General features: G+C 41.3%; 1 protein-coding gene across 1 annotated transcript in view; it reads right to left on the bottom strand.

Annotated features, from left to right (window-relative positions):
• The window catches only part of TAX1BP1 (Tax1 binding protein 1), a 338,069-nt gene that overhangs the window by 208,467 nt on the left and 105,878 nt on the right, over positions 1–23,724 (bottom strand). The window contains exon 2 of the mRNA XM_053715733.1: positions 13,698–13,788. Within this exon, the coding sequence (XP_053571708.1) occupies positions 13,698–13,788 (91 nt within the window). The remainder of the gene's footprint in view (positions 1–13,697; positions 13,789–23,724) is intronic.

Here is a 23,724-nt window from a genome sequence, read left to right as displayed (position 1 = left end):
GGATTGTATAGGCAGCAATATGTGAGCACATGGTATGACATGTAAAAAGTTCAGGCATAAACAGCATGCTAGTGGACACTCCTTCATAACTGTACTTTGTTTTAGTATACATCTTACAGAGAGTAAAAGTGCAGGATAATTCCTAACAGGGGTATAACATGTGCGTATTAATATAACAAGCAATTGGCTGCTATATATAGGCATCACCCAGGCCCGACAACGCTGGACATGTTGATAGTACTAATATCTCTGGGACCTAGCAATAGGCACAAGAATAAAATGTAACTTTCAATTGGATGTTATTTGAATATTACTCAGACCTGTATGCTAAATGAGGAGATTATGACTATGTACTGATGGGGCTTCCTATATCCTCTCATATATAACTTGACTTGGGGCGTTCAATATTCAAACACAGGGAATAAAAGTAATATACTGTTAACAAATCACTTTTAACCTAGATAAAGTCCCATTTAATACAGTCAATACTCAGTCTTAGCCTTTTCCCAGTTTCTGACAGGTTAAATGGGGAGAGTTTATGGGCAACAAGAAAAAACAGAATTCCAAGCCATCGTTATAATAACGCTGACTGCAGTGAGAGCAAAAGTGCCCCGGCGTGTACCTTGCAGTACAGAGAGCAGAGGTATCGCTAACCGCCTGGATCAAAAGGGCTTCTGAACCATTCCACCGGCGAAAAGGGGATCAGCCCCACAGATTTCTGCAACTGGTTAGAGAATGCCATTACCGGGAAATCACCATCGCGTGCACCATAGAGCAGAGTGCGAGATCTTCCGGGTGGATCAGAGCTAGATGGAATCAGGGTTGAAGCGATGCGTGGCTTAGTTAGTTGCGAGGCATCCACGACGGCCTGAAAAGTAGTTGCGCTCAATAGGTATTGAGAATCCTGGCTTAGTTGATTTTGAGGGCTCAACAGCTCCGCCACTGAGCAAGCAGTTTCCCCCATTACGTACAAGGTTGAAGGCGAAGGGGCTATCAGATTCTGGCGTGACAGTGCCAATTCAGCCTCCTGTGCTGGAGCCATAGTTAGCTGCATATTAGAATGAGGTTCCGCTTGCTCCACAACCAATCCAGCTGACACCACATTAGGTTCAGAGCCGTATCTGATGACGTTGGTCAGAGAATTAAAGTGACCCGTCATGCGGCATCCTAAGTCCATCAGGCAAGCTCTTATTGCAGAGTAGGAATCCCCCATGGTCAGTAGCAGAGTAGATGATCTCTGGTCAGTTAGACTGCTTTGCAGATATGAGGAGGACTTGAGAATCCAGAATAGCGCATGCACCGCATGGTTTCATTTCCTTTAGAAGCGCATGGCATCGGCAAGTCTGTAAGGATAATGTGATTCCATATAATATATTGCATTAGACATGTGTCTGAAGCCCTCAGCAGAGAAAACACAAATTTTTTAGGGTTAATCTATATAAATATCTCACAAAAATGTTCCAATAATCAGGAGCTCCATAAAAGCACGTCTGAGCTTAACGGCAGTTGGCTCCGCCCCTAAAATAACAAACTTTTGATTGAAGAAATAAACTAAGTATAAAACACCACAGTCCTCTTACGACCTCCATCTTAGTTGAGAGTTGCAAGAGAATGACTGGATATGGCAGTGAGGGGAGGAGCTATATAGCAGCTCTGCTGTGGGTGATCCTCTTGCAACTTCCTGTTGGGAAGGAGAATATCCCACAAGTAATGGATGATCCGTGGACTGGATACACTTAACAAGATAAATATGTTTACCCGACTAGATAAAACCAAAATGGTCTATTACATGTGTCTTTTATGCAAACTGTAACACTTCTTTATCAGATCCACTAACTGTTCTCTCAAACAGCTATACATTTTCAATATATATATATATATATATATATATATATATATATATATATATATATATATATATATTTATTTAACATTTAGACAGGTCAATCTGCTAATCAAAAGAGTTTGAAACTCCGTGTAGGTGTGGCAGACTGCTAAATTTGCAAAAAGTTATTCAGGTATGAAACCACAGAGAACCTTTGTGCCTAATCCTTGACATATCAGGTAAACTCCAAATGGGTAGAAACTGAACACTGGGGATAGGGAAAAAACAAAATTTATGCTTACCCGATAAATTTATTTATTTCCGGATATGGTGAGTCCACGGAATCATCAATTACTGTTGGGAATATCACTCCTGGCCAGCAGGAGGAGGCAAAGAGCACCACAGCAAAGCTGATAAGTATCACTCCCCTTCCCACAATCCCCAGTCATTCTACCGAAGGAAAAGAAGAAAGGGAGCAACACAAGGTGTAAAGGTGCCTGAGGTTTAGTCAAGAAAACCATCTTAAAACAAAGGGTGGGGCCATGGACTCACCATATCCGGAAATAAATAAATTTATCAGGTAACCATAAATTTTGTTTTCTTTTCTAAGATATGGTGAGTCCACGGAATCATCAATTACTGTTGGGAATCAATACCCAAGCCAGAGGACACAGATAATTAGGGAGGGACAAGACAGGTCGTCTAGACAGAAGGCACCACCGCTTGAAGAACCTTTCTCCCAAAAGAAACCTCAGCCGAAGAAAAAGTATCAAATTTATAAAATTTTGAAAAAGTATGCAAAGAAGACCAATTTGCAGATTTTTTGAAAGCCCAAGCAGAAGAAACAGCCCTGGTAGAATGAGCCGTGATTCTCTCAGGAGACTGCTGTCCAGCAGTCTCATACGCCAAATGAATAATACTTCTCAACCAGAGAGAAAGAAGTGGCAGTAGCTTTCTGACCTTTGCATTTTCCAGAAAAGCAAAGAAGTAATGCAGAAGACTGACAAAAGTCCTAAGTAGCCTGCAAATAGAATTTAAGAGCCCGAACAACATCTAGGTTGTGCAACAAACGTTCCTTATGAGAAGAAGGATTAGGACAGAGAGAAGGAACAACAATTTCTTGATTAATATATCTATCCGAAACAACCTTAGGAAGAAAACCAAACTTGGTACGAAGAACTGCCTTATCTGCATGAAATATGAGATAAGGCGAATCGCACTGCAAAGCTGAGAGTTCCGAAACTCTCCGAGCAGAAGAGAAAGCAGTAAGAAACAAAACCTTCCAAGAAAACAACGTAATATCTATGGCATGCATTGGCTCAAATGGAGCCTGTTGAAAAACTTTAAGAACAAGGTTAAGGCTCCAAGGTTGAGCAACAGATTTAAACACAGGCCTGATTCTGACCAAGGCCTGACAAAAAGATTGCACATCTGGCATGTCCGCCAGACGCTTGTGCAGCAAAATGGATAGGGCAGAGATCTGACCTTTCAGATTACTGACAGACAAACCCTTCTCCAGACCTTACTGGAGAAAGGATACAATTTTTGGAATTCTACTCAAAGAGAATCCTTTGGATTCATACCAATGAAGATATTTACGCCATATCTTATGGTAAATCTTTCTAGTAACAGGCTTACGAGCCTGAATCTTGGTCTCAATGACCGACTTGGAAAATCCACGCTTAGATAAAATTAAGCGTTCAATCTCCAAGCAGTCAGCTTCAGAGAAATGAGGTTTGGATGAAGAAAAGGACCCTGAAGTAGAAGGTCCTTCCTCAGAGGGAGTCTCCACAAAGGTAGAGAGATGAAATTTCCACCAGATCTGCGTACCAGATCCTGCGAGGTCACGCAGGAGCTATTAGAATTATTAGAATCACTGAAGCTCTCTCCTGCAATGACTCGTGGAAGGAGAGCAAAAGGAGGAAAAGGGTATGCCAACCTGAAGTTCCAAGGAACTGTCAGAGCATCTATCAGGAAAGCCTGAGGATCCCTCAACCTCGATCCATACTTTGTAAGCTTTCCGTTCTGGCAAGACGCCATCAGATCCAATTCCGGTAACCCCCATTTGGTGGTTAACCTGAAGAACACCTCCGGTGGCAATGCAAACTGCAGGTTGCCATAAAAGACCAAGATGAACGTAAATTCTCTTTAAGTATACCTCCATCTTTTTATCCATAGGATCTTTGAAAGAGCAACTATCCTCAATAGGAATAGTTGTCCTCTTGGCTAGAGTAGAAACAGCCCCTTCTACTTTCGGAACAGAGTGCCATGTTGTCGTAATGGAGTCCGCGACTGGAAACATTTTCTTGAAAATAGAAGATGGGGAAAAAGATACCCCCGGCTTCTCCCACTCCTGGGTAATAATATCCAGAGAGGAGAATACAGACGGAATCAATTCTCCTCAGGCACACGGAGGGGCAATAGAGGACATAGAAGACATAGATCTAACTGCAGAAATGTCTCTTTCTCTAGTAGTGATAACGAGTGTTCCTCAGATGAGAGCAACAAATCTTCTGCGTCCACTACTGCTCCCACTGTTCAGAATGTGCCCTCCATTCCCATAGGCATACTCAAAAACAAACATACATATGCTCCTGCTCCAGAAAATGCATCAGTAGTAAGACAAAAAGAGCCACACTCACAGGAACATACTACTAGTCAATATACTGCATCACATATGCCAATTGTTCCCCCTAATGTGGCTACTGCCAGTAATGATCTAGAACAGGTTTTTCCACAGGCCCTGGATCAAACACACAGTAGAGGACAGACCCAAATGGGTCAAGGCAGATACCCACTGAGGGGGAACAAACCGAAGACAAAATACAAATGACAAGCAATGTTATTAATCTTTCATCTGTGACACTAACATCACAACAACACTCTGTTTTAGCCTTAGGCTTCTCTCCTACGAGCAATTTCAATCTATTTCAAACGCTCATTGATGTGAATCGCCTAATTAGATGCTTGACTTTGAAAAAACACTTCAGCAGTACACACATTATGCCAGATGAGCAAGTTGAATCTACACCTCTTGTCCCTAACAACATTAGTGATTTTGCAGAAATATGTGACGTGGTTACTCTACAGTCCCTAGCCAAAGAGTCCCTTACAGATATAGGTACCATCAATATAGGCACTACACTCATAGAAAAATCAAACTTCTACCCCATGATGAGTAGAGGCCATATACTAGAGACCTACCAACACAGAATTGAGATGGATCTAATTAAACTTCAAAAAGAGACCAAAAAAGTTAAACAGAATCTTACACTTAAACAAAAAGAGGCACTAGCCCAACTCAGGGGCAACAACCAGATAGTGATACGCCCCGCCGATAAGGGCGGGGCGCAGTGGAGGCTCCTCCATATGTGCACTGTCGCACGTGAACCCCCAGGGGGCAGAGGAGGGGGAAAAAATTAGCAGGAAAAAAAAAATATTAAAAATTTTATTTTTTATGTATATTATTTTATATTGTATTTATTATATTTATTGTGCAGTGTGCAGTGTATACTATCAGTATCATGATCATGATGCCAGCTTAAGCTGCTTGCAATGCTATCACATCAGATATTTTCATTTTGGTACCAGGTACATTTGAGTTTATTAGGCAGGAGGCAGGAGCTAGGACCGGGTGGACACTTCAGTGTGTGCTGACGTCCGTGACGTCACACACACCACAGCACCACGGCACTCGTCGCACTGCTGCCTGAGGGGGCTGAGAGAGGCTGAGTCTGTGAGTCATAGATTGACAGTCAGGCTCCAGTCTCCACCCCCCACTCGCACGTGCGGTAAGGAGCTCTATATGCCTGCACAGTGATCGCAATGTATTCACTGTGCAGGCGTAGCTCCTCCCCAGCTTCATGCCTATAGAGGCATAATCGCACAGGCTGAACTGTGCGGTTGTTCAGCCTGTGCTCTGTCTCCTCCCCCAGCCTCTCGATCCGGACTGTGTGATAGGCTGAGAGGGCTCCCTGGCTCACGTGATGGTCCCCACGAGGCTCCTCCCGGCTGAACGGCGCGAAAATCTTTGTGGAGATAGCCGTTGAGCTGAGAGGAGGCGTTTTGCATAGCTCTGTTGTGCAAAAATCTGTTAGCAAAAAACGAATTTGTTTTACTGCCTGCTGGCAGCCATCAACAGTCAACACAGTCATATTTGCTGCTGCTGAGCCTGAGCTGCAGTGTGCAAATAGCCTTAGGGCTCCTTAGGCTAATTAATAAATATAGGCTAATATAGACAGTGAGTGAGTTAGAGTTCAGTTAGCCATTATTACATTTAGCTTAGCTTAGCAATAGAGTTTAGAACTTAACTTTAGATTCAGCTCTGTTGTGCAAAAATCTGTTAACTGCAAAAAACGATTTTGTTTTGCTGCCTGCTGGCAGCCATCAACACATATTTGCTGCTGCAGTGTGCAAATAGCCTTAGGCTAATAATAGACAGTGAGTGAGTTAGAGTTAGCCATTATTACATTTAGCTTAGCTTAGCAAAGCAATAGAGTTTAGAACTTAACTTTAGATTCACAGTCACTAACTACTAGTATTCTATTATCTATCTAGAAGAACATAGTTACTAATTAAATTTTATACTACTATATTATATTAGTTCAGTAAGTTGTTTGACAGTTTGTGGGCAGATATTTTAATGATTTTTGCTGCAGGCCTGCAGTTTTTTATATAGAGTAACTGAGTGAGTTGAGTCTTGAACTACTAGTGTTGAAAAAAAAATCCTTTTTTTTTTCTACTTGTAATTTAAACAACAGATACAGTCTGAGTCTGAGATTGCTTTTTATATAGAGTAAGTTGAGTTGAGTCTTGAACTTGAACTAGTGTTTAAAAAAAAAACATTTTTATTTTTCTACTTATTTCAACAACACATACAGTCTGAGATTGCTTTTTATATAGAGTAACTTGAGTTGAGTCTTGAACTAGTGTTAAAAAATAAATGTATTTTTCTACTTGTAATTTAAACAACAGACACAGTCTGAGTCTGAGATTAGCAAGTTTAGGAGTATACTGGACTTTTAGGGAGTTCTTTAACAATTTAGTTCAACTTCTAGTTGATATTTTCTAATAGCTGCAGAGCAGCAGAGCTACCTACCTACAAGTTATATATTAGATAACAACCGCCAAACTATTTAAACTATTACTTCAAGTTGAGTTGTATATTTTCTAACAGCTGCAGAGCGACCTACCTACAAGTTATATATATAATATTAGATAACAACCGCCAAAATATTAAACTATTACTTCAAGTTGAGTTGTATATTTTATAACAGCTGCAGAGCTACCTACCTACAAGTTATATATATAATATTAGATAACAACCGCCAAAATATTAAACTATTACTTCAAGTTGAGTTGTATATTTTATAACAGCTGCAGAGCTACCTACCTGCTACCTACAAGTTATATATTACATAAAAACCGCCAAAATATTAAACTATTACTTCAAGTTGAGTTGTATATTTTATAACAGCTGCAGAGCTACCTACCTACAAGTTATATATATAATATTAGATAACAACTGCCAAAATATTAAACTATTACTTCAAGTTGAGTTGTATATTTTCTAATAGCTGCAGACTTTCGCGAAGGGGTGTGGCTTTTAAAAATGGGTGTGGCTTGTTAAAAGGGGAGTGGTTTTAAAAAGGGTCATGTTTTTCAAAGGGGCGTGGCTTTCTAAAAGGGGCAGGGTCTTGTGCACCCCCATTCTAAAACTTCACCAGCCGCCACTGGCGGGGCGGTGGTTGTAATGAATAGGAATGACTATATCACAGAGGCCAAATGTCAACTACATAATACAGGTGACTATGAAAAGCTCCACAGAGATCCCACTAACACTTTCAAATCTCAATTGAAACACATTCTGGATGATGGTAGGGAACAGGGATTCCTAGATAAGACCGTCAAATATCTGGATGTACAATTTCCTAGGACTCCCTGTTTCCACCATTTCCCGAAAGCTCACAAAAGTATTGCCAATGTTCAGGGTCGGCCCATTGTGAGCGTGATCAACTCCCTTTTGGAGCACCTCTCGCAATGGGTCGACTCTATTTTACAACCTATGGTACTAACTTTAGTATCGTACATTCGCGACACCAAGCATGGAATCAATATTCTGGAGGGCTTTGAATGGAAAGATGAGTATGCGTGGTTGACCATAGATGCAGTTGCCCTTTACTCATCTATACCCCACACGAAGGGCATGCAGTGATTTTTCTCCTGAGTTTCAGACTTATGTGATAACGGTAATCAAGTTCCTTCTTACACATAACTTTTTCAAGTTTGAAGGGGATTTCTATCTCCAGAGATGCGGCACAGCCATGGAAGCTAAGTTCGCTCCCTCGTACGCCAACCTATATTTAGGTTGGTGGGAGCTGTGCTGCATTTTTGGAGATAGTAACCCTTTCAAAAAGGACATCAAATTTTATAGGAGGTACATTGACGACCTCCTTCTGGTATGGTCAGGTAATCAGTCAGATGTGCCCCTTTTCCTTGACCTTCTAAATTCCAATGACTTAAATTTAAAATTTACCTTTGAGCTACACAGTACACATATTAACTATCTAGATCTGACCCTAACGGGTATACAGGACAGCTGTGTCTCCATGAGTGTTTATCGTAAACCCATCTCAGGGAATACCCTGTTGCACGGCAACAGCAGCCATCCCAAACAAATTAGATTCGCAGTTGCAAAAGGGCAATTTACTAGGTTAAAGAGGAATTGTAAGGAAGCAAACCTTTTGTCTGAAAGGTTGCGAGAGAGAGGGTATCCTTCACATGATGTCCTAAGGGCCAAAAGGTCTCTTGAACATATTGATAGGAAGACACTTTTACAAGATAAAACAAGGAACATCAAATCTCCTCAAGGAGTGTACTTTGTCACGCAATTCAGTGCACAGTATAATAAAATATGCAGTATAGTAAAAAAACATTTTGCCCTATTGGCTGCTGACGACAAATTAGTGACTACTGTCGATCAAGGTTTAAGATGTTCCTATAGGAAGAGTAGCACCTTGGGGGGCATCTTAGCACCGACAGAGCTTAGAAAGACTGAGACTAACCAAAGCTCGTGGTTGAGGCACTGCGGGATGTATAAATGTGGCAGTAGACTTTGCAAACCCTGTGACTTTGTCCAGGTCACTAAAGATTTCAGGTCTTACATTACTGGCCAAACCTTTGACATCAAGACTTGCCTCAACTGCACAGCTAGTAATGTCATATATCTAATTTCCTGCACACAGTGTCATCTGCAATATGTAGGACTTACCTCCAGGGACATGAATTCGAGACTCAGAGAACACCTTTCATCCTTCAATATAGGCAAGGCCACGACACCTCTGGTACTACACTTCAAATGGCACACATTGTAACAACCTTAGTTCATTTAGATGGTGCATCATTGAAAAAGTTGTTCTGCCTAGCAGAGGTGGCAATCTAAGTCAATTACTTGCTAAGAGAGAGGCATTCTGGATGTTTAAACTTGACAGCAGAATACCTAAAGGACTTAATTCCAGGTATGATTTAATAAACTACTGGGAATAATTTCCAGTCCTTTGTTATCATTCCTCAGTACATTTTTCGTTTCCCTTTTCTAGGCTGCCTATCTGCCTGTAGGGCACATACCACATAAGAATCACACCTATTAACTAGCCAGATGTGAGCTCTGTTTATAATCAATACTCATCCTTTGTCACAGTTCCCTCAGTGTCTCCTGATCTATTTTGTGACAATTGTTTATATTTATAGGGCCACCATGTATGGTTCTTATTATTATTATTATTATTCACATTTTCTTTTTCTTTTTGTTTTTCAGTCATCAATATTTTATATATATGCCTTATTCATATACACACATCTTTGTGATGATATTCTATATACACAGCTTTGACTTGTACTCTGCTTATGATTTACTATATTCAATTATATAATGTTAATGGCATTGTATATACACAGCTTTGACATGTACTCTGCATATAATTTACCTTATTCAAACTTACACTGTAAAGCATTCCGTCTTTACATTTCTAATTTTCAATTGCTTTCTCTGTATGCATTATCTAATTTGCATTGTATTACCCAGCATTTATTTCTAAGTTCAGTTTGTAACATTTGCACAACGTGCTTATCCCCTTTGCATTCACAGCGTATCTCTCTGTTGTAGTTTTAGCTTCTTTATGTACTCTCATTATGACACTACCAAGCGGGCGGGTTGTTTTTTCTTTTAAATTTTTCTGTTAGCCAATGAGAATCAACCTAAGGTGTTAAATGTACCTGTCAGGCACAGCACCTGTATGCTATGATTACGGATCTGTAGCCAAAACGCGTAAGCCCTGGTGCTGCGCCTGCATTCGTGTCTACTTTGTCTCTCCATGTTAACGCTTTTAATACGAATAATACATTTTGTTACTTTTAACACGGAGCATCCAGCACTCTTCATTTGATAATAATATCCAAAGCCCGGTCCAGAACCAAGTATTAATTGGTTATTGAGTTTACTAGACTTCTTAGTGGACAGCGACAGGAGTATCCGAGTCGTCCAAGGTAGCCAACACCTCTTAACAAAACACAAAGGTGTTCAAGCTTAAATCTAAAAGAGCTTCCATCAGTTTCAGACGACGGACTTACACTATCCAAATCTTAGATCTCACCCTAAGAAAACTCTGACGCTTCTTCCTCATCAGACATAAGAGGAAGAGCCACCTGAGACAAACCACTGGAATCAGAGACCTTGCCGTCTGAATTCCTTTTCCGCTTTCCCATCAACATAGGAAAAGCAGATAATGGTGCAGATACCACCGAGGATTCAAATATGCTCCACTGGGAGCTAGAGAGGAACTGCAGGGCAATGCATGTGACCCCATTGCGGCTTAGGACGTTCCAAGAGATGGCTGTGGTATTACCTGAACAGCATCATCCTGAGAGACAGGCTCATCAATCAAAATTCTTTCTTTACACTGTAATGTCTTTTTAACACATGAGGAACAGAACTGCATTGGTGAAACAATCTGAGCTTCTAAACACAATAGACATGCATTTAACTGAATTTGATCCTGATCTGTATCAGACATGATTGTCTAAAGAAATCACTGTGCAATTAATAAATTGAAAGAGTTTGTCTCCTCTTACGCTTTCTATACTAATGGCACACTGTATTCAGGGTATTAACAAATTAAAACATTTTTAGCAAAAAGCCCGAAGGGCTAGATTTTCAAAAAGATTGACAGGTAGCACCCAAGAGTCAAAGACCATGGTATGACAAGGGGAAGTTTTTATCTTGAACAGACGACAGTTTCCAGAGATCCCTGCCGGATTGATTTCCCGACATCCTTGAATGGAACAACAGGAGCCTCGCAGCTCCTGGTAGAACGGCAGGGAGACCCCTGCACTCCACGCACTAAAGCAAACGAAACACTGATAAAAAGAAGGACACGTCCACTCTTTCATAACAAATGACCCAACCCAAGACGGGAGGAAAGGAAACCTTGCCACCGCAAAAAGAATGCGACTAGGCTACAAGAGTCGTCATCCGGAGATACGGCAAGTGAAGACTCAAACATCCACTTAATCAGATACTAAACCTCTGGAAATCAATCACATTTCCAGACTTCCAAATGAATGGAAAACCACGGTTCCGAGTCCTCAGGGGATCTAGAACCCACAATGACGTCTGAAAAAGTCGGTCACGCATCTCAAGCAATATTGCCAACCAACTTATATCAGAGCACACAATTCTCCTACCAGAAGCATTGAAACTAAGCCCCAGGCCCTAAACTTCGTTGTTGGATCCGAGTCCAGAGTCCATAACACTAGGCCTTATTATTTTTTATTTTTTTTCCAAAGCCTATAGGCTAATCAGCACCACAAGGGTGACATGAACCCAATAAAACAGTAGATAACGCCCAACCAGTACCTGCCTGGTATAAGAGCACTTCAGATTTGTCTATGGTCCAAGAAATATCGCCCCGAAGGCTCGATAATATGAAGGAGAAAACATTACATCGGACTTAACCAAAGTGCACCACTTCCGAGGAAGTGTCCATGCAACCACAAAATCGCAAGTCTCGGTTCAAGAGAAAGAACGTTCTCAAAAGAAAGTTATATCAGCCATGAGCTTTATACAAATAAATCAAAATACATCCTGTCTGAATCTAAAATAAAAGTAAGGCAGCACCCGTGGGTGAACGCCCCAGGGAAAAAAGGATACGCCCAACCAGACTAGCCGATCAAAAGGCTCCCTTCACACAAGCTCAAAACTGGAACCAACACATAAAATAAAGAAAAACATAGACGATAAGGAGATTAGCTTCATCCCTAAAACGTCTATCCAGGATGCCATCCGGCATCTAAGGCCTCGAATCCCTCTGCCCACAAGGACTGAGATCCTCTAGCAACGCCAAAACATGTCTTAGTAGGACATGAAGACGTGCCAACCTATAATAGAAGGCAAAATTATCCCTTGCCGGATCGACAAACGACTCTGGCCCCAAGGTTGGGGCCCCTGAAGCCTCAGAGGCCCCCGCTTCCCCAGGAGGCCGAGCTGATTCGGGCAATCCCCCGCCCAGCGGGCCCTGGTTGACAAAACACGGACAGTATCTTAAAAATATTTCACTTGGGAGATACAAATGAGCCAAGGTCTCAGATATGGCCATGCGGAACCGTGCCGTAACCTCTGGCGGAAACATGCCACCTTCCGGAGAAGGAGTAAAAACCAAAGGAACACCTGCTTGCTTAGCAAAGAAAGTTTCTGGGACACGGGCCTCACAGGACCTAGCATCTCTGAGGTCCCTGAATTGGGAGAAGAGAGTACTCTGGAATGGCAAATAGAACATAACTGATGGGCATGGATAACCCGGGCCATTTCATATTCATAACAAGACGCATTCTCCGCATCTGAGACATCCGTGTCTAAAAAGTCAGAATCCTCCATAATGGGATTACAAAAATGGTAACTGACACCTTCTTTACACCCCCAATGTTTGGGGCACTCACCACCTCCTGTGAACCAGACAACCCACAAGCAGACTCTCTCTGTAGCCACTCGGTCAGCATACGAAAGTGAAAAACAACGTAACCGCACCCGGTCACGAGGTGCACCGTGCAAGTCATAAAATAGCGAGCAAATCTAAAGATCGCGCCAAATGACGATAAGGCTATTAATGTTAAAGCCATTATAAGCCTAAAGTATTACTACACCTTAGCAAATAGAACCACATAACAAACATGATTAAAGTCCACCCTGTTCAATAACCCCCTTAGGGGAAATTAACGCATGATTCCTTATTTATTTTTAAGATAAAAGGAGTCCCACTGGGACCCTACCTTTACGTTAACATCACATTCACATAATTTAGTAAAATGAAATGATCTTACCGGAATCTACGCCATGGAACAGGAACACGACCCTTCAAGTGTGACAGATAGTAGCCTCGCTTCTGACATAGACTTGATTGACAAGGAGCTGTTAATATGAGTCGGGATGGTTTCGCAGAAAAACTCTACTTGCATATCCGGACTCTAACCTTTATCCATGCTCTCACTGAGAGGCTGACAGGACTACTTATAACTCCAGTCCCTTTTCGAAGAGTACTACCCTCAATAAGAGGCTTAACTCGAACTTCTGACACTTCTCTGCCAACCTCCTGTGACGAAAGGCAAAGAATGACTGGGGGATGAGGGAAGTGGGGGAGGTATTTGAAGCCTTTGGCTGGGGTGTCATTGCCTCCTCCTGGTGGCCAGGTTCTGAATTCCCAAAAGTAATGAATGCAGCTGTGGACTCTTCCTGTTTAAGAAGAAAATAGCAAATTTTCTTTTCAACTTGTGTAAAAAAGCAAATGAAACACAAAATGCCATGTCATGTAGTTGATTTTACCTTATATAGTTCTTTTTCATCTTTTTCATTTTTTAGTTGACATGTCAGTAGTTCCTTCTCACTTGTTACTTTATTCAGCTTATCTCTTAGGCTAAAGGAATCAAAAAATTAATCAAATTAAGCCTTCAATAACTTCAATAAGATCTTAAGATTAAACCAAACACCACAACCGCAAGTTAAAAAAATAAAAATAAAAGGGACATTTAAAACTAAATAAAAGCTAGATAAAATGATACATTCAAATAAAAGATTAGTCTGATAATAACATATAGATGGTATTTTTTAAAGTTTCATTAGCCGTTTCAATATTGACAAAATAAGTGTAAAGTTTAAGTGTCTATAAAACAATGGGAGCTGCCATGTTGTAACTTATGTTTCCTTCTCTGCTGTGGCCAATTAGGGACAGTTATAAATAGGTCACTAGAGTGTGCAGCCAATGGCTGTGTGGAATATAACAGTGTTCTCTACTTCCATTTCTAAAAGGAACGGAAAAGCTCACAATTTAAGAATGGAATTACAGGAAAAGGGGACAAAATAAGTAATGAAAGTATATTGTAGACTTTTTTTTAATATATATATGATTTATCATTTTATATTTACATCTCAGTGTTTATTGTCCCTTTAAGATAAACAATTCATTTTAAAAAGCATAGGATTAGGTATAGTTATAAACATTATCTTAATGGGGGAAACATCTTTGTACTAAATAATCAACTAAATAAATGCAATATAATAATTTCTTTGAAATACCTACCATATACCACACTACACGCGGATGACGTTACATACACTATCAAAACGCCAGATCCACATTCCCAAATGTATACAACAAAAACCTTCTAAGAGTATTTTCTATCATTAACATGTTGTCAATCCAATGCATATCAAAACCGGTTATATAATAGTCAGTGACTGTTTATCTCAAATATTAGGGCCACATGTAAAAACTAGTCAAAGTAAAAAGCATGTCAATAGCGTAGTCAGTTGTTAAGGTACACCATTACAGGAAAAGAGAAAGTGAGCACTAATATCTAAGTTATTGTAATTTGTGACAAAACTGATCAAATTATACACCTGAAACTATTATTTAAATTAATTTTAAGTTCAAATGTATATAACCAGCTAGATTCTCCGTATTAAAAGTCAAGCTTAGAACTGCAACGGCTTTAAAAAGGAGGTATTTTAATAGGGCTAAGTGACACCTTCTTAAACATTATTCAGACAAAAAACAGAATTTATGCTTACCTGATAAATTACTTTCTCCAACGGTGTGTCCGGTCCACGGCGTCATCCTTACTTGTGGGAATCTCTCTTCCCCAACAGGAAATGGCAAAGAGTCCCAGCAAAGCTGGCCATATAGTCCATCCTAGGCTCCGCCCACCCCAGTCATTCGACCGACGGACAGGAGGAAAAAATAGGAGAAACCATATGGTACCGTGGCGATTGTAGTTAGAGAAAATAATTCATCAGACCTGATTAAAAAAACCAGGACGGGCCGTGGACCGGACACACCGTTGGAGAAAGTAATTTATCAGGTAAGCATAAATTCTGTTTTCTCCAACATTGGTGTGTCCGGTCCACGGCGTCATCCTTACTTGTGGGAACCAATACCAAAGCTTTAGGACACGGATGAAGGGAGGGAGCAAATCAGGTTACCTAAACGGAAGGCACCACGGCTTGCAAAACCTTTCTCCCAAAAATAGCCTCCGAAGAAGCAAAAGTATCAAATTTGTAAAATTTGGCAAAAGTGTGCAGTGAAGACCAAGTCTCTGCCTTACATATCTGATCAACAGAAGCCTCGTTCTTGAAGGCCCATGTGGAAGCCACAGCCCTAGTGGAGTGAGCTGTGATTCTTTCAGGAGGCTGCCGTCCGGCAGTCTCGTAAGCCAATCGGATGATGCTTTTAAGCCAAAAGGAAAGAGAGGTAGAAGTCGCTTTTTGACCTCTCCTTTTACCAGAATAGACGACAAACAGAGAAGATGTTTGTCTGAAATCTTTTGTAGCTTCTAAATAGAATTTTAGAGCACGGACTACGTCCAAATTGTGTAACAAACGTTCCTTCTTTGAAACTGGATTCGGACACAAAGAAGGTACAACTATCTCCTGGTTAATATTTTTGTTAGAAAACAACCTTTGGAAGAAAACCAGGCTTAGAACGCAAAACCACCTTATCTGCATGAAAAACCAGATAGGGCGGAGAACACTGCAGAGCAGATAACTCTGAAACTCTTCTAGCAGAAGAAATAGCAACCAAAAACAAAACTTTCCAAGATAACAACTTAATATCTATGGAATGTAGAGGTTCAAACGGAACCCCTTGAAGAACTGAAAGAACTAGATTTAAACTCCAGGGAGGAGTCAAAGGTCTGTAAACAGGCTTGATCCTAACCAGAGCCTGAACAAATGCTTGAACATCTGGCACAGCTGCCAGTCGTTTGTGTAGTAAGACAGATAAAGCAGAAATCTGTCCTTTTAGAGAACTCGCAGATAATCCTTTATCCAAACCTTCTTGCAGAAAGGAAAGAATCTTAGGAATTTTTATTCCAAATTCTGTTTATTGAGAATAATTTTTACTTTACAGAAAAGATCAACAAAGGAGAAACAAAAACAACAGCATTACATAGAGACCACTTTGGTCATAAAACCAAGATCTAAACAATCAAGGTATTTGCAAATATAAACTAACATTTGTGTATTTCCATATACTTACAAATAAAAGGAAAAGGAAAGGAAAAACGACGAGAACAGGACAAGACAGAAAAGAAACAAAAATATAATCTTCCACTAGCAATAACATGATAATAGCCTTTGTGTGCTCTACAGGTGCATTGAGCCATCTCGTCTAATAAAATAACCAGTCTACATAAAAAACATAATTTATGCTTACCTGATAAATTCCTTTCTTCTGTAGTGTGATCAGTCCACGGGTCATCATTACTTGTGGGATATTATCTGCTCCCCTACAGGAAGTGCAAGAGGATTCACCCAGCAGAGCTGCTATATAGCTCCTCCCCTCTACGTCACCTCCAGTCATTCGACCAAGGACCAACGAGAAAGGAGAAGCCAAGGGTGTAGTGGTGACTGGAGTATAATTTAAAAAATATTTACCTGCCTTAAAAAACAGGGCGGGCCGTGGACTGATCACACTACAGAAGAAAGGAATTTATCAGGTAAGCATAAATTATGTTTTCTTCTGTTAAGTGTGATCAGTCCACGGGTCATCATTACTTGTGGGATACCAATACCAAAGCAAAAGTACACGGATGACGGGAGGGATAGGCAGGCTCTTTATACAGAAGGAACCACTGCCTGAAGAGCCTTTCTCCCAAAAATAGCCTCCGAGGAAGCAAAAGTGTCAAATCTGTAAAATTTGGAAAAAGTATGAAGCGAAGACCAAGTTGCAGCCTTGCAAATCTGTTCAACAGAGGCCTCATTCTTAAAGGCCCAAGTGGAAGCCACAGCTCTAGTGGAATGAGCTGTAATTCTTTCAGGAGGCTGCTGTCCAGCAGTCTCATAAGCTAAACGAATTATGCTACGAAGCCAAAAAGAGAGAGAGGTAGCAGAAGCTTTTTGACCTCTCCTCTGACCAGAGTAAACGACAAACAGGGAAGACGTTTGTCGAAAATCTTTAGTTGCCTGTAAATAAAATTTAAGGGCACGAACTACATCCAGATTGTGCAAAAGACGTTCCTTCCTCGAAGAAGGATTTGGGCACAAGGATGGAACAACAATCTCCTGATTGATATTCCTGTTAGTGACTACCTTAGGTAAGAACCCAGGTTTAGTACGCAGAACTACCTTATCCGAGTGAAAAATCAAATAAGGAGAATCACAATGTAAGGCTGATAACTCAGAGACTCTTCGAGCCGAGGAAATAGCCATTAAAAATAGAACTTTCCAAGATAACAACTTTATAACAATGGAATGAAGGGGTTCAAACGGAACACCCTGTAAAGACGTTAAGAACAAGGTTTAAACTCCATGGTGGAGCCACAGCTTTAAACACAGGTTTAATCCTGGCCAAAGCCTGACAAAAAGCCTGAACGTCTGGAACTTCTGACAGACGCTTGTGTAACAGAATGGACAGAGCTGAGATCTGTCCCTTTAAGGAACTAGCGGATAACCCCTTTTCTAAACCTTCTTGTAGAAAAGACAATATCCTAGGAATCCTAACCTTACTCCAAGAGTAACCTTTGGATTCGCACCAATATAGGTATTTACGCCATATTTTATGGTAAATCTTTCTGGTAACAGGCTTCCTAGCCTGTATTAAGGTATCAATAACTGACTCAGAAAAACCACGCTTTGATAAGATCAAGCGTTCAATTTCCAAGCAGTCAGCTTCAGAGAAGTTAGATTTTGATGTTTGAAAGGACCCTGAATCAGAAGGTCCTGTTTCAGAGGTAACGACCAAGGTGGACAGAATGACATGTCCACCAGATCTGTATACCAAGTCCTGCGAGGCCATGCAGGCGCTATTAGAATCACTGATGCTTTCTCCTGTTTGATTCTGGCAATCAATCGAGGAAGCATCGGGAAAGGTGGAAACACATAAGCCATCCTGAAGGTCCATGGTGCTGTCAAGGCATCTATCAGGACCGCTCCCGGATCCCTGGATCTGGACCCGTAGCGCGGAAGCTTGGCGTTCTGTCGAGACGCCATGAGATCTATCTCTGGTTTGCCCCAACGTCGAAGTATTTGGGCAAAGACCTCTGGATGAAGTTCCCACTCCCCCGGATGAAAAGTCTGACGACTTAAGAAATCCGCCTCCCAGTTCTCCACTCCCGGGATGTGGATTGCAGACAGGTGGCAAGAGTGAGACTCTGCCCAGCGAATTATCTTCGATACTTCCATCATTGCTAGGGAGCTTCTTGTCCCTCCCTGATGGTTGATATAAGCTACAGTCGTGATGTTGTCCGACCGGAACCTGATGAACCCCCGAGTTGTTAACTGGGGTCAAGCCAGAAGAGCATTGAGGACTGCTCTCAATTCCAGAATGTTTATTGGAAGAAGACTCTCCTCCTGATTCCATAGTCCCTGAGCCTTCAGAGAATTCCAGACAGCGCCCCAACCTAGTAGGCTGGCGTCTGTTGTTACAATTGACCAGTCTGGCCTGCTGAATGGCATTCCCCTGGCTAGATGTGGCCGATAAAGCCACCATAGAAGAGAATTTCTGGTCTCTTGATTCAGATTTAGAGTGGGGGACAAATCTGAGTAATCCCCATTCCACTGACTTAGCATGCACAGTTGCAGTGGTCTGAGATATAGGCGTGCAAAAGGAACTATGTCCATTGCTGCTACCATTAGTCCGATTACCTCCATGCATTGAGCTACTGATGGGTGTTGAATAGAATGAAGGACACGGCATGCACTTTGAAGTTTTGTTAACCTGTCCTCTGTTAGGTAAATCTTCATTTGTACAGAATCTATCAGAGTCCCCAGGAAGGGAACTCTTGTGAGTGGAAAGAGAGAACTTCTCTTTTCGTTCACTTTCCATCCATGCGACCTTAGAAATGCCAGTACTATCTCTGTATGAGATTTGGCAGTTTGAAGGCTTGAAGCTTGTATCAGTATGTCGTCTAAGTACGGAGCTACTGAAATTCCTCGCGGTCTTAGTACCGCCAGAAGAGTGCCCAGAACCTTTGTGAAGATTCTTGGAGCCGTAGCCAGTCCGAATGGAAGAGCTACAAACTGGTAATGCCTGTCAAAAAGGCAAACCTTAGATACCGGTAATGGCTTTTGTGAATCGGTATGTGAAGGTAAGCATCCTTTAAATCCACTGTGGTCATGTACTGACCCTCTTGGATCATGGGCAAAAATGTTCGAATAGTTTCCATCTTGAACGATGGAACTCTTAGGAATTTGTTTAGGATCTTTAAATCCAAGATTGGCCTGAAGGTTCCCTCTTTTTTGGGAACTACAAACAGATTTGAGTAAAACCCTTGTCCTAGTTCCAACCGCGGAACTGGATGGATCACTCCCATTAATAAAAGATCTTGTACGCGGCGTAGAAACGCTTCCTTCTTTGTTAGGTTTGTTGACAACCTTGACAGATGAAATCTCCCTCTTGGGGGAGAGGATTTGAAGTCCAGAAGGTATCCCTGAGATATGATCTCTAACGCCCAGGGATCCTGAACATCTCTTGCCCAAGTCTGGGCGAAGAGGGAAAGTCTACCCCCCACTAGATCCGGTCCCGGATCGGGGGCCCTCAATTCATGCTGTCTTAGGGGCAGCAGCAGGTTTTCTGGCCTGTTTGCCCCTGTTCCAGGACTGGTTAGGTTTCCAGCCTTGTCTGTAGCGAGCAACAGCTCCTTCCTGTTTTGGTGCAGAGGAAGTTGATGCTGCTCCTGCTTTGAAATTACGAAAGGAACGAAAATTGGACTGTCTAGCCTTGGCTTTGGCCTTTTCCTGAGGCAGGGCATGACCTTTACCTCCTGTAATGTCAGCAATAATCTCTTTCAAGCCGGGCCCGAATAAGGTCTGCCCTTTGAAAGGAATATTAAGCAATTTAGATTTAGACGTAACATCAGCTGACCAGGATTTCAGCCACAGAGCTCTGCGTGCCTGAATGGCGAATCCTGAATTTTTAGCCGCAAGTTTAGTTAAATGTACTACGGCATCTGAAATAAATGAATTAGCTAACTTAAGGAATTTAAGTTTGTGTGTGATGTCATCTAGTGTGGATGATTGAAGTGTCTCTTCCAGAGACTCAAACCAAAATGCTGCTGCAGCCGTGACAGGCGCAATACATGCAAGAGGTTGCAATATAAACCCTTGTTGAACAAACATTTTCTTAAGGTAACCCTCTAATTTTTTATCCATTGGATCTGAAAAAGCACAGCTATCCTCCACTGGGATAGTGGTACGCTTAGCTAAAGTAGAAACTGCTCCCTCCACCTTAGGGACCATTTGCCATAAGTCCCGTGTGGCGGCGTCTATTGGAAACATCTTTCTGAATATAGGAGGGGGTGAGAAAGGCACACCGGGTCTATCCCACTCCTTAGTAACAATGTCAGTAAGTCTCTTAGGTATAGGAAAAACGTCAGTACTCGTCGGTACCGCAAAATATTTATCCAACCTACACATTTTCTCTGGGATTGCAACAGTGTTACAATCATTCAGAGCCGCTAATACCTCCCCTAGTAACACACGGAGGTTCTCAAGCTTAAATTTAAAATTTGAAATGTCTGAGTCCAGTTTATTTGGATCAGAACCGTCACCCACAGAATGAAGCTCTCCGTCTTCACGTTCTGCAAACTGTGACGCAGTATCAGACATGGCCCTTGCATTATCAGCGCACTCTGTTCTCACCCCAGAGTGATCACGTTTACCTCTTAGTTCTGGTAGTTTAGCCAAAACTTCAGTCATAACAGTAGCCATATCTTGTAATGTGATTTGTAATGGCCGCCCAGATGTACTCGGCGCTACAATATCACGCACCTCCTGAGCGGGAGATGCAGGTACTGACACGTGAGGCGAGTTAGTCGGCATAACTCTCCCCTCGTTGTTTGGTGAAATATGTTCAATTTGTACAGATTGACTGTTTTTTAAAATAGCATCAATACATTTAGTACATAAATTTCTATTGGGCTCCAGTTTGGCATTAACACATATAGCACAGAGATATTCCTCTGAATCAGACATGTTTAACACACTAGCAAATAAACAGCAACTTGAAAATACTTTTCAAAGTAATTTACAAATAATATGAAAACGAACTGTGCCTTTAAGAAGCACAGAAAAAAATTATAACAGTTAAAATAATTAAGTTATAGCATCAATCTTTGTCAGAATATACAGTTTTAGCAAAGGATTGTTCCCCTCAGCAATTAAACAACACAACTTTAGCAAAGGTTTAATCCCATTAGCAAAGATAACAATTTCTGAAAGCAGGAAACAAATTACAGAATAAACGTTTTTATGTCAGTCAAACTATAATTCTCACAGCTCTGCTGAGAGAAAATATTTGATGCATAGTAAAAGCGCCCCTCCCCCACACACACAGCAGTGAGGGAGAACAGAAACTGACAGAAAAAACAGATTTAAGCAACTGCCAAGTGGAAAAATAGTGCCCAAACATTTATTCACTCAGTACCTCAGTAAATGAAAATGATTTTACATTCCAGCAAAAACATTAAACATAATCTCTAGTTATTAAACAACTTTATGTCTTTCTTACAGTGTAATTCTAGTGAAATACCATTCCCCAGAATACTGAAGTGTAAAGTATACATACATGACATTATATCGGTATGGCAGGATTTTCTCATCAATTCCATTGTCAGAAAATAAAAACTGCTACATACCTCTATGCAGATTCATCTGCCCGCTGTCCCCTGATCTGAAGTTTTACCTCACTCCTCAGATGGCCGAGAAACAGCAATATGATCTTAACTACTCCGGCTAAAATCATAGCAAAACTCTGGTAGATTCTTCCTCAAACTCTGCCAGAGAGGTAATAACACACTCCGGTGTTATTTTAAAATAACAAACTTTTGATTGAAGATATAAAACTAAGTATAATCACCATAGTCCTCTCACACGACCTATCTAGTTGCTGGGTGCAAGAGAATGACTGGGGGTGACGTAGAGGGGAGGAGCTATATAGCAGCTCTGCTGGGTGAATCCTCTTGCACTTCCTGTAGGGGAGCAGATAATATCCCACAAGTAATGATGACCCGTGGACTGATCACACTTAACAGAAGAAATATGGACTATCCACCCCTAAGATAGAAGTGAGTTATTATTTAAAAGAATCGTCCTGAGTCTGATATAGAAGGAAGGAGAGGAGGATGGGCAGTGATTAGTTTTGGTCTTTCTTCATGTATTGATCCCATATTTCCTGAGCTAAAATGAAATGATCCCTGGTACCAGACTTATAGAATCTGTATTCTTCGAGTTCCAAGAGGTCGGTAACTCTCTGGCTCCACATTGAAACACTCGGAGGAGAGGGGGATTTCCAATTTTTGGCAATTAGTGACTTTACACCATTAGTACAAATACGGAATAGTATATTGTGGGCCTTGGAAGGGAGTTTAATATGTTTATTTAGGAGGAATACGAGTGGGTCTAGAGGTAATTGAGTCTGAAAGATGGTCTCGATTTCTAATATTACATCCCTCCAGTAACTGTTTATACTGTTGCACCACCACCACATATATCCCATTCCACTGCCAAAATGACCGCAGCGCCAGCAACGGTTTCTCGAAGAAGGGTATAGCGTATGTAAACGTCTGGGGGTAAGGTACCAATTATGGAGAATTTTGTAATTCATCTCCACCAGCGTAGCCGATGAGGATGATGACTTGGTATTGGAGAATATGGAAGATGCCATCTGGGGAAGGATAATTACCCCCAACTCTCTTTCCCATGCCTCGATGGAACAGGGCAAGTTGCCCGGGGGAGGTTGGGATAAAATTGCATATATTTTTGAAAGGAGGTGTTTGCAGGGGCCAGATATGGACATCAATTGTTCCAGTTTGGTCATAGGTCTTAGCATATTGTGTCTTTGCTTGTGTGTCATTATATAGTGATGTATTTTTCTATAGTTAAACCAATTACTCGCCCACTCATACCCCAACTCCTGGAGGTTCTTGTGAGAACGGATATGTTAATTGTCCGAAAGATTGGCGACAATAAGGTCTGGGGGGGAATCTAAGTCTGTATGTTGGGTCTCCAAGGCCTTCAAGGAGAACTCTGGATTATGGACCAGAGAAGTGAGGGGGGAGGGCCTAGAGGAAAGATATGGATTAGTCTTGTTAGCTACCTCCCATTGGGCCAAGGTCTCCCTAGTCAATGGGTTATCTATGTCCTTTATCATTTTATCAAAATGGGGAAGCCAGCAAAAGGTTTGCAGGCATATATCTCCATTAATATGTTCCTCTAAAGGCACCCACCTCTTTTGTGCTTTATGGACCCTCCAATCAAGAATCCTCTGAATATAGATTGCCTGTCTGTATCGTTCTATATTGGGAACTCCCAATCCACCATGGGTCCTTAAGTCTGTCATTAGCTTTCTATTTATTCT

This window comes from Bombina bombina, chromosome 5 (genome assembly GCF_027579735.1).
Source record: "Bombina bombina isolate aBomBom1 chromosome 5, aBomBom1.pri, whole genome shotgun sequence".
Taxonomy (NCBI): domain Eukaryota; kingdom Metazoa; phylum Chordata; class Amphibia; order Anura; family Bombinatoridae; genus Bombina; species Bombina bombina.
This window is presented reverse-complemented; position numbering and strand designations above follow the sequence as displayed.